Raw genomic sequence first — 17,900 nt, forward strand, 5'->3', positions numbered from 1 at the left:
ACTTCCTGTTTTTTGTCCCATTCATCACACAGCCAGCACGGTTTGGTAAAGATTAAGCGCTTGAATAGGCACAGTACTTCAGAGCCTCTTTTCTCAGTTCACACTTTTCCTGAGTTTGTGCTTTCTTTCCAATATTTAGATAGGTTAGGAGAGTCCATTTGATTTGAGTTATACATCATTTTAAAGCTTAAAGTCTGCTCTTTCAGAATATGGTCTTAACTAAAAATTCATGTCTGGCGACTTTCTGTTTGTTTTGAGGTGCAGAGTCACATTTTACATGTATGCACATAAGCAGACCTACAAGTAATATCCCTTTTCATTGTCACTATTTTGCATGAATCCATTAGCTAAGAGATCACAAAACTGACTTATTTCCAAATTTTCTCGCAAAAGTAATTTTCAGGAACTTCTAAAAAGGTTGATAGTGTTTATCGCATGGCGAAAACATGAACTTCTCTCTTCGCATTCAGTAAAAATGTCTATCGATCTTGATAATTCCTCGGAAAACAATATGGTGAAATTCCCTTTGAATGACCGAGTATTTTACACCTTCACTATAAATCTCCTTATCTGAAATTTGTAAATAATTATGCAGTTACAACAAACATAGTATGCATTGCAAGACATTAGTGTAATACCTTTTCAAGGAAGTCTACACTTCAATGTGACATAGTGAACACCCACCCTTGGATCAACATTTACAGCATGGAGAGAATGAAAATAAACCAATGAGTCTGCACGAATGATTCCAACTTCATCGTGTTGCATGGATTCTATTTCATAGTAAATGATAGTGACGACTGTACCCATTTGACTACTACAAAGAAAACTTGTCCTTCCTTGGCAACAATATTGGCTATTTTTCCAAACACGGGCTGGTTGTCATCATCGTATTTTCCAATGACCAACATCTGGTTCACCTTGTACTCCGTTCCATAGAGCCTGCACCAGTTGGTACTGAAAATGTCATAATGCATACCAATATGGAGGGATTCAGATATTGTATCAGCATGGTTCATCGAAGACAGAAGTACTGACGATCCTGTGCCTATTTCAGATTGTTGCTCACAGAAGGTCTTCTTTGACTGAAAGTTGTAGCACAACTGAATCTGATGCCTGTAGGCAAATGTTTTGGCGACATTCTGGAAGTTACATACTATATGAGACAACCTCCTTCCAAAGTTATGCTTCGCTTCGAAACGCATAACCCATAAATGCAACAAGGGTCCAACTTGCTCAGTTGCATGAGGATAGTGAGTCATGACGTGATGTTTCGGCTTAAGGTGTCTGGCATCAAATAATTGGAGATAGTGAGAATGTTGATCCCTTATCAGATGTTTAAGGAAAATAAGCTCCTCCTTGCTAACTGAAGGAGCAAATATTAGCTGCATGCAGTCCAGTAATAACAGAAGCAATTCCCAATGTTCATCACCATCTGGCACTAGATCACCAATCATGAGATAGTCCAAGAGTATTAGTTTTAACCTGGACATTTTTGGTAACAAGCTGATTTTTTCAGGATAAGTCCAGAAAAATGTCTAGAATAACATACTAAAAGTCCTCATAAATCCTCCTTGAGCGTTTTCCGCAATCCAAGATGGCGTCCAAAATGGCCGCCATTTCCAGAAATTCTTGTAACTTTTCAACCAGAGACCCAAATGCAAAATTTAAATGTCTAAATATATGTTTTAAAGCATGAAGAAAAACTTTTGAAACTCTGTACAAAGTTCAACGAGTTTATAGTTGTTCAAATGTATAAGTCTGAAAATCATCCGGAGGTCCCCTTTAAATGAATCTTTCCCATGGCAGCCATTTTGCATTTCAACGTGGCAGTGTGCCTGCAGGAAGCGGTCCTGCCTATGCAATGATAATACGTTTTATTGAAGTGATTGACTAAATTTGACTTACATATAGGTAATACATCATCATGAAAGTGCTCCAGCATGTTTGAGTTTGCATGGTAAAGATCTTACAGCACCAAATATGGGTCGAAATCTATCTTGAATTTCACGAGTGCCAGCAAAAATGTGAATAATCCGTTAATACAGAATGAATAATTATGTGTGTGTCTGTGTGTTTGTAAAAGAATGTGCAATGTACAGTACACCACCATAAACACTGATATGCCGAAAAGTTCTTTGTAACCAGAGAAATTAGCTGAAAAGCAGCAATTCTGAATGATAAAAAGGCAGCTTCAAAAATGATCTGCAACTTTAGGGAGGGGATCAAGCGCGTCTGAATGTTTAACATCATGAGCCCGGTTTATGCCAAAAATGTGAACTTTCTGTACTTTTTACAGCATAAAATATAGGTAAAGTTATACATTCTGGTATGGCGGTCATTTGGTCAAGATGGCCACCTTTAATATCAAAATGGACGATAATTTCAGAATAAGATGTTTCAAAAAGTCTGATAACATACGCACGCTCTTTGCCCCAATTAAGACCCTTACACAATGCATGCAAATATGAGTTTTTGACTCAATTACATTTGCTATAATGGCCATTTTAAATTTCAAGATGGCCACCAACCAAAATGAGTCATTATTTAAAACAAAAAATTACATCTCTGACATCATAGGAATGTTTTTGCCCCAATTTTATACTTTTCGTGATGCTTACAACCTGAGATACAGGTAAGAATACATTTAGCTATCGTGGCTATTTTGAATTTCAAGATGGAAGCCTCAAATTGTATTAAAACAGTATAAACTATCAGGAAATAATGTATCAGAATGTCTGACATCATAAACATGCTTTTTGCATCAAATTTGAACCTTATAATATGATACTCGCATTATGAGAACTGGGTTAAAATACAGTTAGCTATGGTGGCCATATTGGAATTCAAAATGGCGACTGAAAATGTGGTCCAAAAAAAAATGGGACCACTTTTTTTTTATTATTAAGCACCCCTAAATTGACCACGTTAGATTTTAAAAAAAAAATCAATTTTGGCACGAAAATCTCACGGGATCTAATATTTCGACATAGCAGACCATACTATCTGGAATTCAGGTAATTGGCAAATATCAGAGCATGCTGTGACCAAGGGATCCCTGGAATTCCTCTTCAGCATCTTTTCTTTACCTTTCTCTACGATATTCCTCCAGACCTACTTATCTACCCACATTTTTTTTCCTGAGTGAACCATAGTCATTTTGCCCTAAAGCCACCTAACTTCAGGGAGTTCGATGCCCAACAAGAAAAAGAGCTCAGCAGAAAACAGTTAAACCCCCTGGAAAAAAAATGTAATACTGATAATCATAATAGACAACTGAATAATTAACAACTGGTGTCCTATTTTGTATTTAAAAAAGCAATATTAATAAACAGTGAGGATCTAGCAACTGTCCCATTACACGTGATGATTTGGCAACACGCTCTTCCTTGATATACAGTTTGAATCAATATTTGAAGAGTTTGTTTGCAAAAAACCGATCATTCCAAATTTACAAAATTTAGATATTTGCGATTAAAGGCCAAGAAAACTAAAGAGAATGATAAGATAATTTTTGCTTCTTTTTACCATAACTTCAAAAATACAGCTTTATACGTAGTGACCAATAGTGATAAAGGCATTATTTTGTACTTTATGACAGAGACCGTACTTTAAAATCTTCCAAAATGGACTTATCGGTTTTTGCGAACAAACTCTTCATTTGCAGTATTTTGTCAATGTTTGTGAAGCTATTTAGTAAAGCATTTTTTAAGCTGTTGTTATCATATTGTGAGTAACTGTTTGTTTGTTTTGTTTTGTTTTTTTTTTGGGGGGGGGGTAATTGTCACGATGAATTTTATATGTACATCGAGCAAATTGGTAACACACATGAATTTTCACAACAAAGAAAATAGTTTTCATAAAACCTGACATACGGATACTTACTTGATTATGAAGTCAAAGTCGTTGATAAATCTTCCTTTAAGATCTGTGCAGTAGGGTGTGAGGGTCCGCTCAGTGAACTTGCTGGTGCTAGGTCTGATGTCGCACCTGGTGTAAAATGGTCTCGTATGTCTTTAAGACCGCAATACCTGTACAGAGAAAATAAGAGGGAGAGAAGACAAACTTGCTAACATGTACCATTTAGTCTCCAATCCAATGCCTTACCTTACTCTGCTTCGCCTTACCCTGTCCAGAACCGTTCCTGGCAAAGTTTACTGCACCCAGTGATCTCTGAGGAAATTGCATTTTAAAAAATGCAAAATCTTTACGATAACATTTATGCTTAAGAGATATTAAAAAGTATGTACCAATAAAATAATGTTTTTATTTGTAATTAATTGCTTTTTATTTCATATTTGAATTAAATATTGCACTTAGTCCCACATATATAGTTTAATAGTTAGTCCGACATAATGCATGTCATGTTTTCATATATGACCCTGCACCACAAAACAAACAAAAAAATCACCAGACATGGATATTTAGTTAAGGCCAGATGCTTAAAGACTCTAAGCTGCAAAATGATGCATAACTCAATTCAAATGTACTCTCCTAACCAATCTAAATATTGGACAGAGAAGACACAGTCTGGAAGAGTGTGACTGAGAAAAGAGCCTCTGAAGTAAACAAACTATTCAAGCGCTTAATCTTTTCCAAGTCACGCTAACTGTGCCATGAATGGAACAACAAAAATCGGTTCGGTGTAAAAATGGCGGAGGTAAAAATGGCAGGGGTAAAAATGGCAGGGGTACAAATGGCAGAGGTAAAAATGGCAGAGGTAAAAATGGCCGAGGTAAAAATGGCAGGGGTAAAAATGGCAGGGGTAAAAATTGCATGGGTAAAAATGGCATGGGTAAAAATGGCAGGGGTAAAAATGGCAGAGGTAAAAATGGCAGGGGTAAAATGGCAGGGGTAAAAATGGCAGGGGCAAAAATTGCAGAGGTAAAAATGGCAGGGGTAAAAATGGCATGGGTAAAAATGGCAGTGGTAAAAATGGCAGGGGTAAAAATGGCAGAGGTAAAAATGGCAGAGGTAAAAATGGAGGGGTAAAAATGGCAGGGGTAAAAATGGCAGGGGCAAAAATTGCAGAGGTAAAAACGGCAGAGGTAAAAATGGGAGAGGTAAAAATGGCAGCGGTAAAAATGGCAGAGGTAAATAATTATGTGGTTAAAATGTCAGAGGTAAAGTTGTAATTGGTCAAAATGCTAGAGATAAAAAATGGCTTTGATAAAAATTTAGTCGTTGAAATGCAAGAGGACGAGGTAAAAGTGACAGAGATTTTTTTTCTTCATGTTTCTGACACCTTTCTCGCAATACGCACTTTTCGTGCCTTCTCCTAAAATAAAGGAGACCGGGGAGAAATGGGACACGGGGAGAAATATGGGACACTCATAACTTGAAAAATGCTCGGCCAGTAAATCCAATTATATCAGTAAAAAGATGAGCCTCGGTACACCTGAAAATGGACATATTAACCACTAATACAGCTCTACATGTATCTTGTCAGTAAAATATAAAACTTACTTTAGATCTGGTAGGTCCTATACTATGTTAATAAGTATTTTTAAAAAGTGTGCAAACTTCTAAAAATAAAATTGCTTGATAACAGACATGCTGTTTCTGTTACCACTGGGAGAAATTTAAAAGGGCGGTGTTACATTTCTCCCCGCGGCACATGTAAAGAGAGTCTTGCAGAGCTTCAGCGATCCCTGTGTAAATTGAATCGCGATCATAATATGGTAGTCAAAGGCGGTGATTTCAATCTACCCGGATGGGATTGGATTGGATTTTCTTACTGTTGTTGTATAACGAGGGAACAACGTCATTTTCGGTGGCTGAATCTACCAATCACTAGCAACACACCATGTTGATAACATAGTGAAATCTGACTTTGGAGCAACAGCTAAGTTTGAAAGGCATCAAACATTTACATTTTTTTTTCGCCTGCGGATTCGTTCAACAATGATTGAAAGAAATCCCATGGCAAACTATCAGTTTTTACTCTCATTAGAACAGCTTATTGCTAAAGCTTGTCTCCAGTCTTAATAGGCATAAGTTTGTAAATTGACCACAAAATGTTCATTAAACTTTGTTTATTTGTTTTTCCGCCATGTGATACTTGAACAATGTAATGAAATAGTTTGCAAGAGCTTATTTGTTTTTGCGCCATGTGATACTTGAACAATGTAATAAAATATTTTGCAAAAGCTTACTTATGTCTGCCGATACATCTGCTGTGGTTGTTTTTTGCGTTTTGAATTTTTACTTATACATTATGTCGTGATCAGGCCTTGTGAGATAAATAGGCTCCTCCGAAACCTGAATGTGAGAAAATAATATTGAACAGGTGAAAAATTAGCGGTTTGCTTTGACTATGTCTCCTTCACTTCTTTACACTAAACAGTTCAAAAAATGAAAAGTAATGACAATATATGCGCTAGCCTGGACGTGAGCGGAATTCGTTTGTGTAAGAGTGTGTATGTGTGTGTGTGTGTGTTTGTGTGTGTGTGTGATAACTTCATTGGGCGAAACAACGTAGGATTATACTGTTTAAGGGCTTTGCAGCATTGGCGGAACCCCCTTATAATGATAAATGATAATAATAATAATGATAATAATGATGATAATAATAATGAATAATAATAAAAAATAATTTTCCATAGCCCTACTAGGCTCTTAGCTGGTTTATTATTTCTCTGCACACAGACAGATTACGCCACTGCACTTGAATCAAACTCAGAATAATGAGAGTGCTCTAATCTTTTTAAAACATAATTAAATCAATATTCTTCAAATATGCAATTTGGATTTGTTAATTCGATAAATACAGTTTGCTCCGACTAGAATATCATTCAAGACCTCTTCATACGTTTATATCTGACGAAATCGCTCTCATTACTTCTGACATTTTACTTCTGACATTTTTACCTCTGCCATTTTTACCTCTGCCAATTTTACCTCTGCCATTATTACCTCTGCCATTTTTTACCTCAGCCATTTTTACCTCTGCAATTTTCACCTCTGCCATTTCTACCCCTGCCATTTTTTACCCCTGCCATTTTTACCTCTGCCATTTTTACCTCGGCCATTTTTACCCCTGCCATTTTTACCCCTGTCATTTTTACCCCTGCCATTTTTACCTCTGCCATTTCTACCTCTGCCATTTTTACCCCTGCCATTTTTACCTCTGCCATTTTTACCCCTGCCATTTTACCCCTGCCATTTTTACCTCTGCCATTTCTACCCCTGCCATTTTTACCCCTGCTATTTTTGCCTCTGCCATTTTTACCCCTGCCATTTTTTATCCCTGCCATTTTTACCCCTGCCATGTTTACCTCTGCCATTTTTACCTCTGCCATTTTTACCCCTGCCATTTTTACCCCTGCCATTTTTACCTCTGCCCTTTTTACCTCTGCCATTTTTACTTCTGCCATTTTTACCCCTGCCATTTTTACCTCTGCCATTTTTACCTCTGCCATTTTTACCTCTGCCATTTTTACCCCTGCCATTTTTACCTCTGCCATTTTTACCTCTGCCATTTTTACCTCTGCCATTTTTACCTGGCACCACAAAAATCATAGCGTTAACCACAGTGGCGATAACAATTATGGGATTATAAGATTGATTTTTCGATGGGACATGTAGTTGGCCATGGAAATGGGATACATGTGCAGCTTGACTCCTTTTGCTCAGGCGAATTACCAATCTGTTCTTTTTCTGTCGATGGGCACAAGAATCTCATTTCAGGGCACTTAAGACAATTAAAGTATTGAGTAAGGAATGGGTTAACGATCATGTCATAGGACTGGATGTGGTAACTCTCGAAACCGAACTATTATAGATAAAGCACCTTTTGAAACCGAACTATTTTCAAGGTAATTTTTCAACACTTTCTTGTTGGAAGATCAAAGTATTGGGTAAGAAATGATCATGTCATTGAAGTGGATGTGGTACCTCTTGTAACCGAACTATTTTAAAAGTATTTTTTCATCACTTTCTGGTGGAAAGTTCTGCTTTTTATTAGTATAAGTGTAAAGCGGTCATAAAAGGTTAATCAAGAACCAAAAATGAAGTTTGATGAAACAAGGATGTAGCTCCTGTTGCAACTGAGCTCCTTATTTGTATTTTTTTTACAACATTACGTATACATTTTTAAGGATTTACATGTAATCATTGTAGAGGTGTTTGGAGATATGAAAAAACGGAGATAAATATACCTTTCTTTCTTTCTAGAAAGTGTGATGAAAACGGATTCGTGAAAAAAAGAAAAGGTACTAAAGGTCAGGACTTTCACGAGAAAAGGGTGAACAAAATAATATACTGGGGATACATTGATGGTGCCAGTATGTGATTTATTGTATTTGGCATGTTTTTTGAAACGTTTGCGTAACGAACTAATTAAATTGTTTCTGTTTCATACAGTGCAATGGATGATCTCGAAGGAAGTTCGGACAGTGTTGTTGGTGTCATTGACGTCATTCATGGTTGCCAAGGTAGATATCATTTCAACGCTAACACTTAATTATTTTGCATGATGATTTTTTGCCGTGCTTGCAAAACCAACAAAAAGTAAGAGAACAGTTATTATTAGGTTAGGGCAGGTTCTGATACAACAGAATCTGAGCTTGCAATTGGTGTGTAGGTCACCAAAAACGAAATCAACTAACCTATTGAGAGGAAAAATAGAAAAAAAAAGAACTACATTATAATGAGAAAAAAATGACAATGAAAGGAGGTGCACACCCTGGAAAGGTATTGACTGAAAAAGGAGACTTTTAAGATCGGGATCTATTTAATAGCTTAATCTTGCCAAGAGGTGTTCTGTTTAATGAATTTAGCAAAAAAAAAAAAAAAAGATGGTGTAAAACTCCGAAGCAACAACAATCAAGCGATTGCTGGACTGCGTAGGAATTTTTAACACTCCTTACGCACATTCTATTCAAAAATACCATCTATGTGTATTATTTGCATTTCTAATAAATTACAGTGATGTATTCCCATGATAAGTGTTGCTTTTGTCATGTAAAAGTTACATTGAATGAGAAAGAGAGAAATGGAGAAGAAGATGACAAAAAGCAATCATCTTTGTACACATCATGAATTTCTACGCGCCCTTTAAGGGCATGACGTTATAGTGAACCATGATTTGCCCGACATAACATGAATAATGAACAACAGAGAAGGAATGAATCCCAGTGGATCAGAGGAGCAAGAAATAAACATAATAGATACAACAATGACCAAAGAATGAGTCATCAAGTGTTTCTACAGAAAATATCACCGGTACTGTGAAATCAACATTTTCTTTACTGCTTTTTTTAAAATGAATAAATAGACTTCATCTTACGTAATTCAAGTGGAAGTCTATTCCAAATATCTGGGCCAGTATGTCTTACGGACTTGTGTGCTAGGAGTGTTTTGGGGTTATTCAAGTGTACATCCATTGCTTACCTTGTTGGATAGGAATGGATTCTGAGTTCAGCTGGAACATATCGATAAATGAAGAAGGTAATAAGTCGATATTAAAGCGGAACATCAAAAGTGCATTTTATAAAATGTCGATGTCGTTCACCTTTATGATCTTTAAAAGCAGAAGAAAAGGGGACCTGTGTGATCATTATAACCACCATTAGCACATATACGAATAACTTTCTTTTGCAATTTTAATGTAGTATTGTTAGCAGATACCGAGTTTGCCCATACCATATCACAATAAGAAATGCATGGTAGGATGAGTGCATTATAAAGCATAATCAAAATATCAAAAGATAAACAATGTTTGGGTTTACATAAAATTCCAACATTACGAGCAATAGGAGATGAAATATACTTCACATGATCATTCCAAATAAGAATTTCATTAATTACAATTCCAAGAAATTTAGTGAATGTTGTCCTCTTAAGAGGAATACCATCTATTCTCAGAATACATTCAGTGTCACTACAAATCAGTTTCCGTGGATGTTTGAAGTGTATATAATTCGTTTTCTGTTGATTCAACGATAAGACGAGATAATAAACGGAAGATGTTAACTCCGCAAATGCCATGGGTCGTCAGCAGCACACCAGGGATCACCAGTGTTTCGGCCATTTAAGTGATGTACACCTCCCCCTGGCTGGCCGGTGCTGCGTTAGGATCCCCTTGACAGCACCCCCATGGCATTTCAAAGAAGAACAAAACAAAACAAAACAAAGCAAAACATCAAAAAAAAGACAAAAAAGGGAAAACGCTTGGCATCGATCACCTCTCCTCACTCCAGAAACACTCTCTCTACACCCCCCTATTCCCACCACCCCCAGGCCTTCCCTACTATCCGTGCAGATCCTGTCTCTGCTGCCCCACAAATTCTCCTGATCCACCTTTCCCCGTCCCTACCACCTATTCTCATCCCTCTGACCCACCTCCTTACCGATCGTCCAGCATATCCTCTGCACCCCACATCCACAGTATGCACCTCCGCTCTCCACCCTCTTTTCTCACACTCCTCCCTCAACTCAGCATACCTATCCAGCTTTCTTTCCCTTACCTCATCCATCCTTGTCTCCCATGGCACAGTCAGCTCCACCATTGCTAACCTGTGCACAGACCTAGCCACCAGCACCATGTCCGGCCGAAGGGCAGTTACTACCACCTCCTCTGGCACTGTACGGTTTCCCTCATCCACCCGCACCTCCCAATCATCCCCCGCTGCTAAGATCCCCCCACCATCATCCCTCTGACCCTTCCTTCTCACACTGCATCTCACCCCCTCCTTCACAAACCGGATTCCCCTCACCCTAGGAGGCCCATTCTTCTTCCTTGCCTCCACTGCCACCCTCGCCACCTCCGCCATCTCCTTCAACACCTGGTTATGTATCCATGTATAGGCCTGTAATAGACCTCCACATGCTGACAAAATGTGCTCTAGTGAGCCCTTCGCCTTGTTGCAAACCCTGCATCCACCATCCTCCACAATGCCCCATTTCTGAAGATTTACTGGAGATGGCAAAACATCAAAGGTGGAGCTGATCATGAAGCGCACAGCTCCAGAGGACATTGACCAAAGGTCATTCCATGACACCTTCCTCTGCTCCACCCCTTCCCATCGAGTCCATGCTCCCTGCACTCCCTGCTGTACAGCCTTGGCAAAGCGATACTCCTCCTCCTTCTCCTTAACAGCCTCCACCACCAACTCCCTCCTACCCTTCCTGCCTTGCTTGCTGTACCATCTAACACCCTGATGAAACCCGACCCCTTTCCGACCCACGTGAACCGCACCCTGCATCTCCTTCCACTTTGCCATTGCCACTGCCTCGTCCGCAGCCTCATCCGCCCTCCACTTCCTCCCTGTGCGGATCGGTGGCCTAACTCCTGCTATTGCCTGGTCCTTTGACTCCCTCATCATCATCACTAGCCTAACCTTGCCAGCTTTAAACTCCTCCACCACTGACGTCATAGGCAATTGCAACCTGCCTGATCTGCAAAAGAATGCCAGATCTGTATGCATTCTTCGAACGCCTAACCACTTCCGGTAGTACGAGTTCATCTTCTGCTGCATCCTCTCAACCCTGGACACTGCCACCTCATACACCTGCAGTTTCCACATGATCCGTGGTAGCAAGCCAAACTGGCAGCACCACACCTTCGCATTCCCAGGGATGAGTGTCCTGTCCACCCTCTTCAACCACTCCACCACTTTCTCATAGATCTGAACTCCTCGGTGCCTGTCATCAACTTGCCCTCATACCACCGCCCAAGGCTCTTTATACCCTGCTCAGTGACCTGAGGGGTATCTTCTCCCCCAATCTGAAATCTCCTTGCGACCACCTTCCCCTTCCGCACTGACACTGAGCGGCTCTTCTTGGCCTTGATCTTCATCCGTGTCCAGGCCACCAACTCCTCTAACCTATGGAGGCCATCTTTGACCTGGGTCTCGTTGCCAGACACGATTGTGAGATCATCCATGAAAGCCCTAATCGAAGGCACAACCACATCCGCAGCCAGCATCAACCCTTAAATTCTCGGGGCCACACACCGGGTTAACACTTCCATCCCAAGGACAAACAGCAGCGGCGAGACTGGACACCCCATGGGGATGCCAATTTTTAGCGCTTGCCATTCTGTTGTGTAAGTCTGGGTCGTGAATCTCATCCTGAACTGGCTGTAGTAGCTCTGCACCATCTCGCGGATCACCCTAGGGACCCAGAAAAACTCAAGAGCAAAGCTGAGATACCTGTGAGGAACTGATCCATATGCATTTGCAAGATCCAACCAGATGACATCCACATCCTCCTTCTCACGTTTGCACCTCTGGATTGACTCTCAAATCATCTTGACATGCTCCGTGCACCCAGGGAAACCCGGGATCCCTGCTTTCTGTACAGAGGTGTCCACAAACTTGTTCTTCATGACAAATTCTGACAACCGCCTCGCTAAGACACTAAAGAGGATCTTACCATCCACGTTGAGAAGCGAAATCGGCCTAAACTGGCCAATGCCTTTGGCATCCCTCTCCTTTGGGATATACACCCCTTCTGCCACACACCAGCTGACTGGAACAATCCGCTCCCGCCATAGCACCCTTAGGATCCGCCACAGCACCCTTCGGACACGAGCACAGTACTTGAACAGCTTGTAGGACAAGCCATTCTGCCTAGCTACACTACCAGCTCGGGCCTTTTAAACCACGGCTTCAACCTCCCACAACTTCAACTCACTCAAGTCAAAGCTGACCTCTGGCTCCTGTGGCCTCAATAGCCCTGCCACCCCAGTAAAAGGCTCCTCTCTCCTCCCGTCACAGTATGTGGCCTTCAGATGCCTCTCGAGCTCTTCCTTCGACACCTCTAAACTTCCTGAAACCCCTTCCTCAAACAACCTCTTTGTGAACCTGTGCGGATTCTTATAGAACTCCCTCCTCTCCCTCCTCCTCCTCCGCTTCCTACACTGATATTCTGCCCTCCTAACATCCGCCTACCTCTTCTTCAGGTCCTCATACAAACCCTTCAGACTAGCCCTTTCTCCGTCTGCCTGCCTCCACCTACGCCGCAAGCTCTTCTTCTCCGCCCTCATTTGGGCCATCAACCGCTGTCTCTTCAACCCTGACTTTCCAAAATCCCCCTCCACATTCCCCCCAGCTCCACTACCCACAGGCTCTATCCCAAACTCTTCTGCACAAGCCCCATAACACAACCCCTCAAACATACGCATCTTCTTTTCAACACTCCGAGCCAATTCCACTTTCAAAACTCCCGCAAGCTTGATGTCAAAAAGCTCCCACTTATCACTTCTCGCCGGTGGCCATGCAATCGGCTCCTTCCGCTCAAACACAGCATGTAGAGCATGCTGAGGATCTCCGGCTCTGTGGTTTGAAACCTGACTGGGACCTCCCACTGTCTCACCCAGCTCAGTGCTGGTGCAGTCATGCCCTACTGCCACTCTTCCACAGATATTACTTTTGAACCACTGAAACAATTTTGGTAATTCGTTATATAAAGATCTAATAAGGCATTGAAAATTTGAATTTGAGAGAAATGCATTGGTATCATTAGCAAAAATAACGTATTGTAATAAACTTGATGCATTAGGTAAATCATTGACACAATAATAACAAAAAATAATAATGACTCAAGAATTGACCCTTGTGGTACACGCATTTGATCAACAATGTTTCCGAATTACAGAAATCAAAACATGTAAATTGCTTTCATTCATTTAAATAACTTGCGATCAGTTTCAGAGCAGTTCCCATTATACCATAAAATGTAGCTTTGATAGCAAAATGAAGACATGAAGACACGGATAACATGTTTTTGGTCAGCTAAGACATTTGATACTCGAGCGCCAGGTCAGTTGAATGTGATTTCCTGAACCCATACTGATCAGGATTCAAAATATCGTATTTGGTTTAAAAAAAAAAACTGTCTAATCGATTATATATGGTTCTTTCAGGTATTTTAGAAAAGGTAGGTAACAAATAAATGGGTTGGTAATTAATGATGTTCGAAGAATCATTTGTTTTAACACACAGATATAACTTTGGCAATAGTGAGAGGAGTAGGAAATACTCCAGATAATAAAGAGAGATTGAAGATATGAGAGAGGGGGATGATAATCGATCCGATGATCTGTTTCAGCAAAACAGTGCTGATTTCAACACAACTAGTAGAATGTGTTGATTTCAAAGATGATGTTATATGCATACTTTCTATATAATCAGTAGGCTTTAAAAAAGTGAATGATCAAACGGATTATGAAGATATTGACGAAAATTGGTTCCATGACTATCAACTTTCTTAGCGTCATTGTGACCAATCTTTACAAATAACTGATTAAAAGCATTTACTATATTTTGAGGAGATTTAACACAATGATCATTAAGATTGAATATGTTGGGAATAATTCTCTGCTTATTATTCCCTAATATTTCTTTTACAGTTTCCCATGTGGTAGATATTTCTCCTTGTGCATGCGCAAATAGATTTTTTTATAATACGCGAGGTTCGTGTTATTGTTGTCAATTTATTTCTATAACGTTTATATTCATACACATTTTCATTTAATTACAACTTATGTAATTCATTTCTCTTTGATATTGATTGCAAAATACCTCTTGTAATCCATGGATTTCTTAATTTTTCACATCTTGTTTGTTTGTTTCGCAATGGGATATTCTTATCAAAAATGATATGATTTATTCCACAATAATCCACATGCTTTATCCACATCATCACAAGCAAGTAAAGCGTCGTCCGACTTTTTTGAAGATAAAGCATCATTCAGGCGGTTGATATTTTTCGTTGTAAACCTACGTAATTTTCTCTTATTTGTTTTCTTGGAATATCTTTGTACATCACATAAGATACAACAAATTGGGAGATGATCCGAGATCTCGTTAAAAAGAATACCGGATTGACTTTGCGCTACATTCGTATTTATGAATATATTATCAATTAAAGATAATGATTGCGCAATAATCCTTGTCGATGTATCAATAACACAGTGGAAAACATTAGACTGAAGTATTTGTGCAAAATGTCAGTGAGTTGCTATTTTCAGATAATGAATCAATATTAAAATCACCAATTACACATGCTTCCTTATTACTGGTACTGATTTTAGATAATATGATTTCAAAATCATCAAGAAATGAGTCCACACTTGCATCTGGCGGTCGGTAAATAACCACAGCAATTATATTCAGATACAATTTCAGCATTAGAGTTTACAAAGGATAGATTATGCCGTACAGTAAATGAGTATCTATTTTCAACGTACAATGCTACGCCGCCTCCACGACGGTTTGCTTTATCAGGGCGAATCAAAGAGTAGCCGTCAATATTAAATATCGATGGAGATTTGTCATTCAGCCAAGTTTCACTTACACCAATAAATGAGAAATCAAATTTGAGAGATGATAACAAGTTGGTAACATTATCATTTTTTTTTTTGGTAACCTACTAGCGTTGATATGTAGAAAACTTAAAACGGAGTTAGTTTGGGCATGTTGCCACTGTGAAGCAGTGTACATACGGGTGTTTAATTCTTCGGGCAAGAAATATTTACAGTTTATTACATGTGGTATATCAGTTTCTTCTTCAAAATTCATTCAAAGTCATTGGTATAATATCCAAACATGACGCAGTGTGAGATACACAAGGCTGAGCGATTGGCATAATTGGCGAGACAAATGGCATGGAAGCAGAAGAAAGAGACGGAACGAGCATCATGAGGAAAATTACAAAATACGATTACTACGAATACAGAAACAGTGAACATAAACAGAGAGTAAAATAGCCCTCTCCTCTCCAATCAGCATTTCATCATTGTTAAGTAAACATGTTCCCTCCATGGATGCACAAGCAAAACAAAAAGAACGTGGTCAATGTAGACGTTGTAGAGTGCACTGACGAATGAAGCAAAATGGCGTTCTTAACTCTTTATGTGCCATGGTGGAAACCCCCTGTGTGCCACGTTATTCTGAGACATGAACGTAGTCATTCTTTGAGAGAGAATTCTGTTTTTTTCAAATTTGTATAACTTCTACAAATTTCTGTTAAGATGTGCATAATAGTAAGCAAAGTTAAAGATGAATGCCAAGCTTTGTTTCGATATAAATTGTATGACAAATCTATTTTCAATTTTTCTTTTGAATGACCAGTTGCTACATTACTGTAAAGGCATGACTTTTCCACATAAAACCGTGGCAGAAACTTAGAATGTACGAGCAAATCTAGTTGGGAACACCACTTCATAGTCAATCACCACATAGAACGCAAGCCGTATATGAGAGGAACAAAAACACGAGAAACGCTTCCATTGTGCCGCGGGATTAGCAGTGATTAGCGATTTATCGATCGATTTTGGCGGCTTTGTTTGTTGAGCAGAATATGCGAAGTTGGCACACCGTCGACTGAGTCGGACGTGCGAACGTGGCACGTAAAAAGTCAAAGGTAAAATAAGCAAATCAGAGCACATGCGGAAGACCACCTGAATTCCGCCATTTTCCTGCGAAGAAACGGCGTTTTGTCCCCTGGGTGTAGAGATGTTGGACTTGTTTCGACCACCTTCTTTTCTCATCTAGGTCAGCCCTGGAGAGGTCATCCGTGATGCAGAAGTTCTCCTTGTCAAGCCTTTTTCGCGCATTTTTCATGATGTCCACCTTCTCTCTGTAGGACAACACTTGCACCAGAATGTGTTCTAGCTTCTCCTCTCTTTCCGTCTCGATGGGCTCGCTCTACCTTGACATCCATCTTGAAGTGCTGCTTGATGACTTTCTCGACAATGTCGACGCAGTCTTCGCGCTCATCTCTTGGATCAAAGTCATGATGAGCACGTAGGCTTACATTGCCACGTTGGTGATTGTCCGGCCGAGTCAGGCCAGGATTCAGCTTTATGTCCCCACATAACAAGATAGAAAGCTGGAAACATGCATAGTGGTTACTGTAGTATGCGATTGGATGACCATGGTATTTCCAAGAGTCATGTTTGGTGGTATTCACGCACTTGATGAGGTCCAGAGGCTGAATGAACTGATCCTCTGCGGATGAAATAAATGGTGACAGAACTGCGCAAAAGATTAAAAGCCACCTGAAAAACCTCCATTGATGACTGCTCAAGTACAAGAGTCAGTACACACTGAGTACAAGAGTCTGTCTACACAAGAATTTGTGTCAGCTCACAAGAATGGATGAAAAGCTGCTTGGTAATCTCCTCCTTTGACTGTTGCTCAAGAACAAGAGTCGGTACACACTGAATACAAGAGTCTGTCTACACAGGGATCAGTCTCCACTGAAGCAGAGTATGCAGAATGGGTACCTGCCCCCATGTACAAAACGGTGGCACAGGGCAGTAGAATAGCATTGAAGTAAAATAAAAAAAAAACATATATATATATAGCAAATCTAACACCAAGGATGCACAGAAATTGTCTAGGAAAACCCTTAAAATAAAAAAAACAGAGGGTTACATATCAGATACCGAACAATCAACATAAAACAATTTACGAAAGGAAATATTACAGAGCCCAATTTCAGTGGGGCTACCTAGACCAGGTGCACACACACACACACACACACACAAAAATGGAACGTACGTGCTTATTGTTGATGTGTATTATTTTGGCTTGTGAATAAAAAGGGGTGTTTTAAACGGTGTAGAGTTAAAAAAAAATATGAATCACTCGCTGAATTAAGGAAAACTGATCGCAAAACAGCAATATGAATCCACTGCTTGAAATAATTTCTAAATTGAAATATATATCTAAATTAAATTTCCGTTTGATGTTATGTTCTGAGATTATTCAGTCACGAAAAGGCCAAAGTTCTATTCAACTACCGGTGAGTTGACTCAGTCGGTAGCGCGTCTACCTCCGACCCAAGCGATCCGGGCTCGATCCAAAGTCTGGACTAAACAATGCTGTATGTTAGAATACCGTCCCTTCTAGCAAAAGGTAAAACATTATAACTCTCGGATAGGAAAT

At 39.6% G+C, this 17,900-nt stretch overlaps 1 protein-coding gene across 1 annotated transcript; it reads right to left on the bottom strand.

Annotated features, from left to right (window-relative positions):
• Window positions 1-10,223: 10,223 nt before the first annotated feature.
• LOC140226643 (uncharacterized) lies at window positions 10,224-11,528 on the bottom strand. The gene has a single exon (XM_072307084.1). The coding sequence runs from the start codon at window positions 11,526-11,528 to the stop codon at window positions 10,224-10,226; it is 1,305 nt and encodes a 434-aa protein (XP_072163185.1).
• Window positions 11,529-17,900: the final 6,372 nt, after the last annotated feature.

Source organism: Diadema setosum, chromosome 3 (genome assembly GCF_964275005.1).
Source record: "Diadema setosum chromosome 3, eeDiaSeto1, whole genome shotgun sequence".
Taxonomy (NCBI): domain Eukaryota; kingdom Metazoa; phylum Echinodermata; class Echinoidea; order Diadematoida; family Diadematidae; genus Diadema; species Diadema setosum.

What these genes read in the sequence shown, in the direction of transcription:
- LOC140226643 (XM_072307084.1), bottom strand. Translation starts at nt 11,528, where the DNA reads ATGTGGAAACTGCAGGTGTATGAGGTGGCAGTGTCCAGGGTTGAGAGG.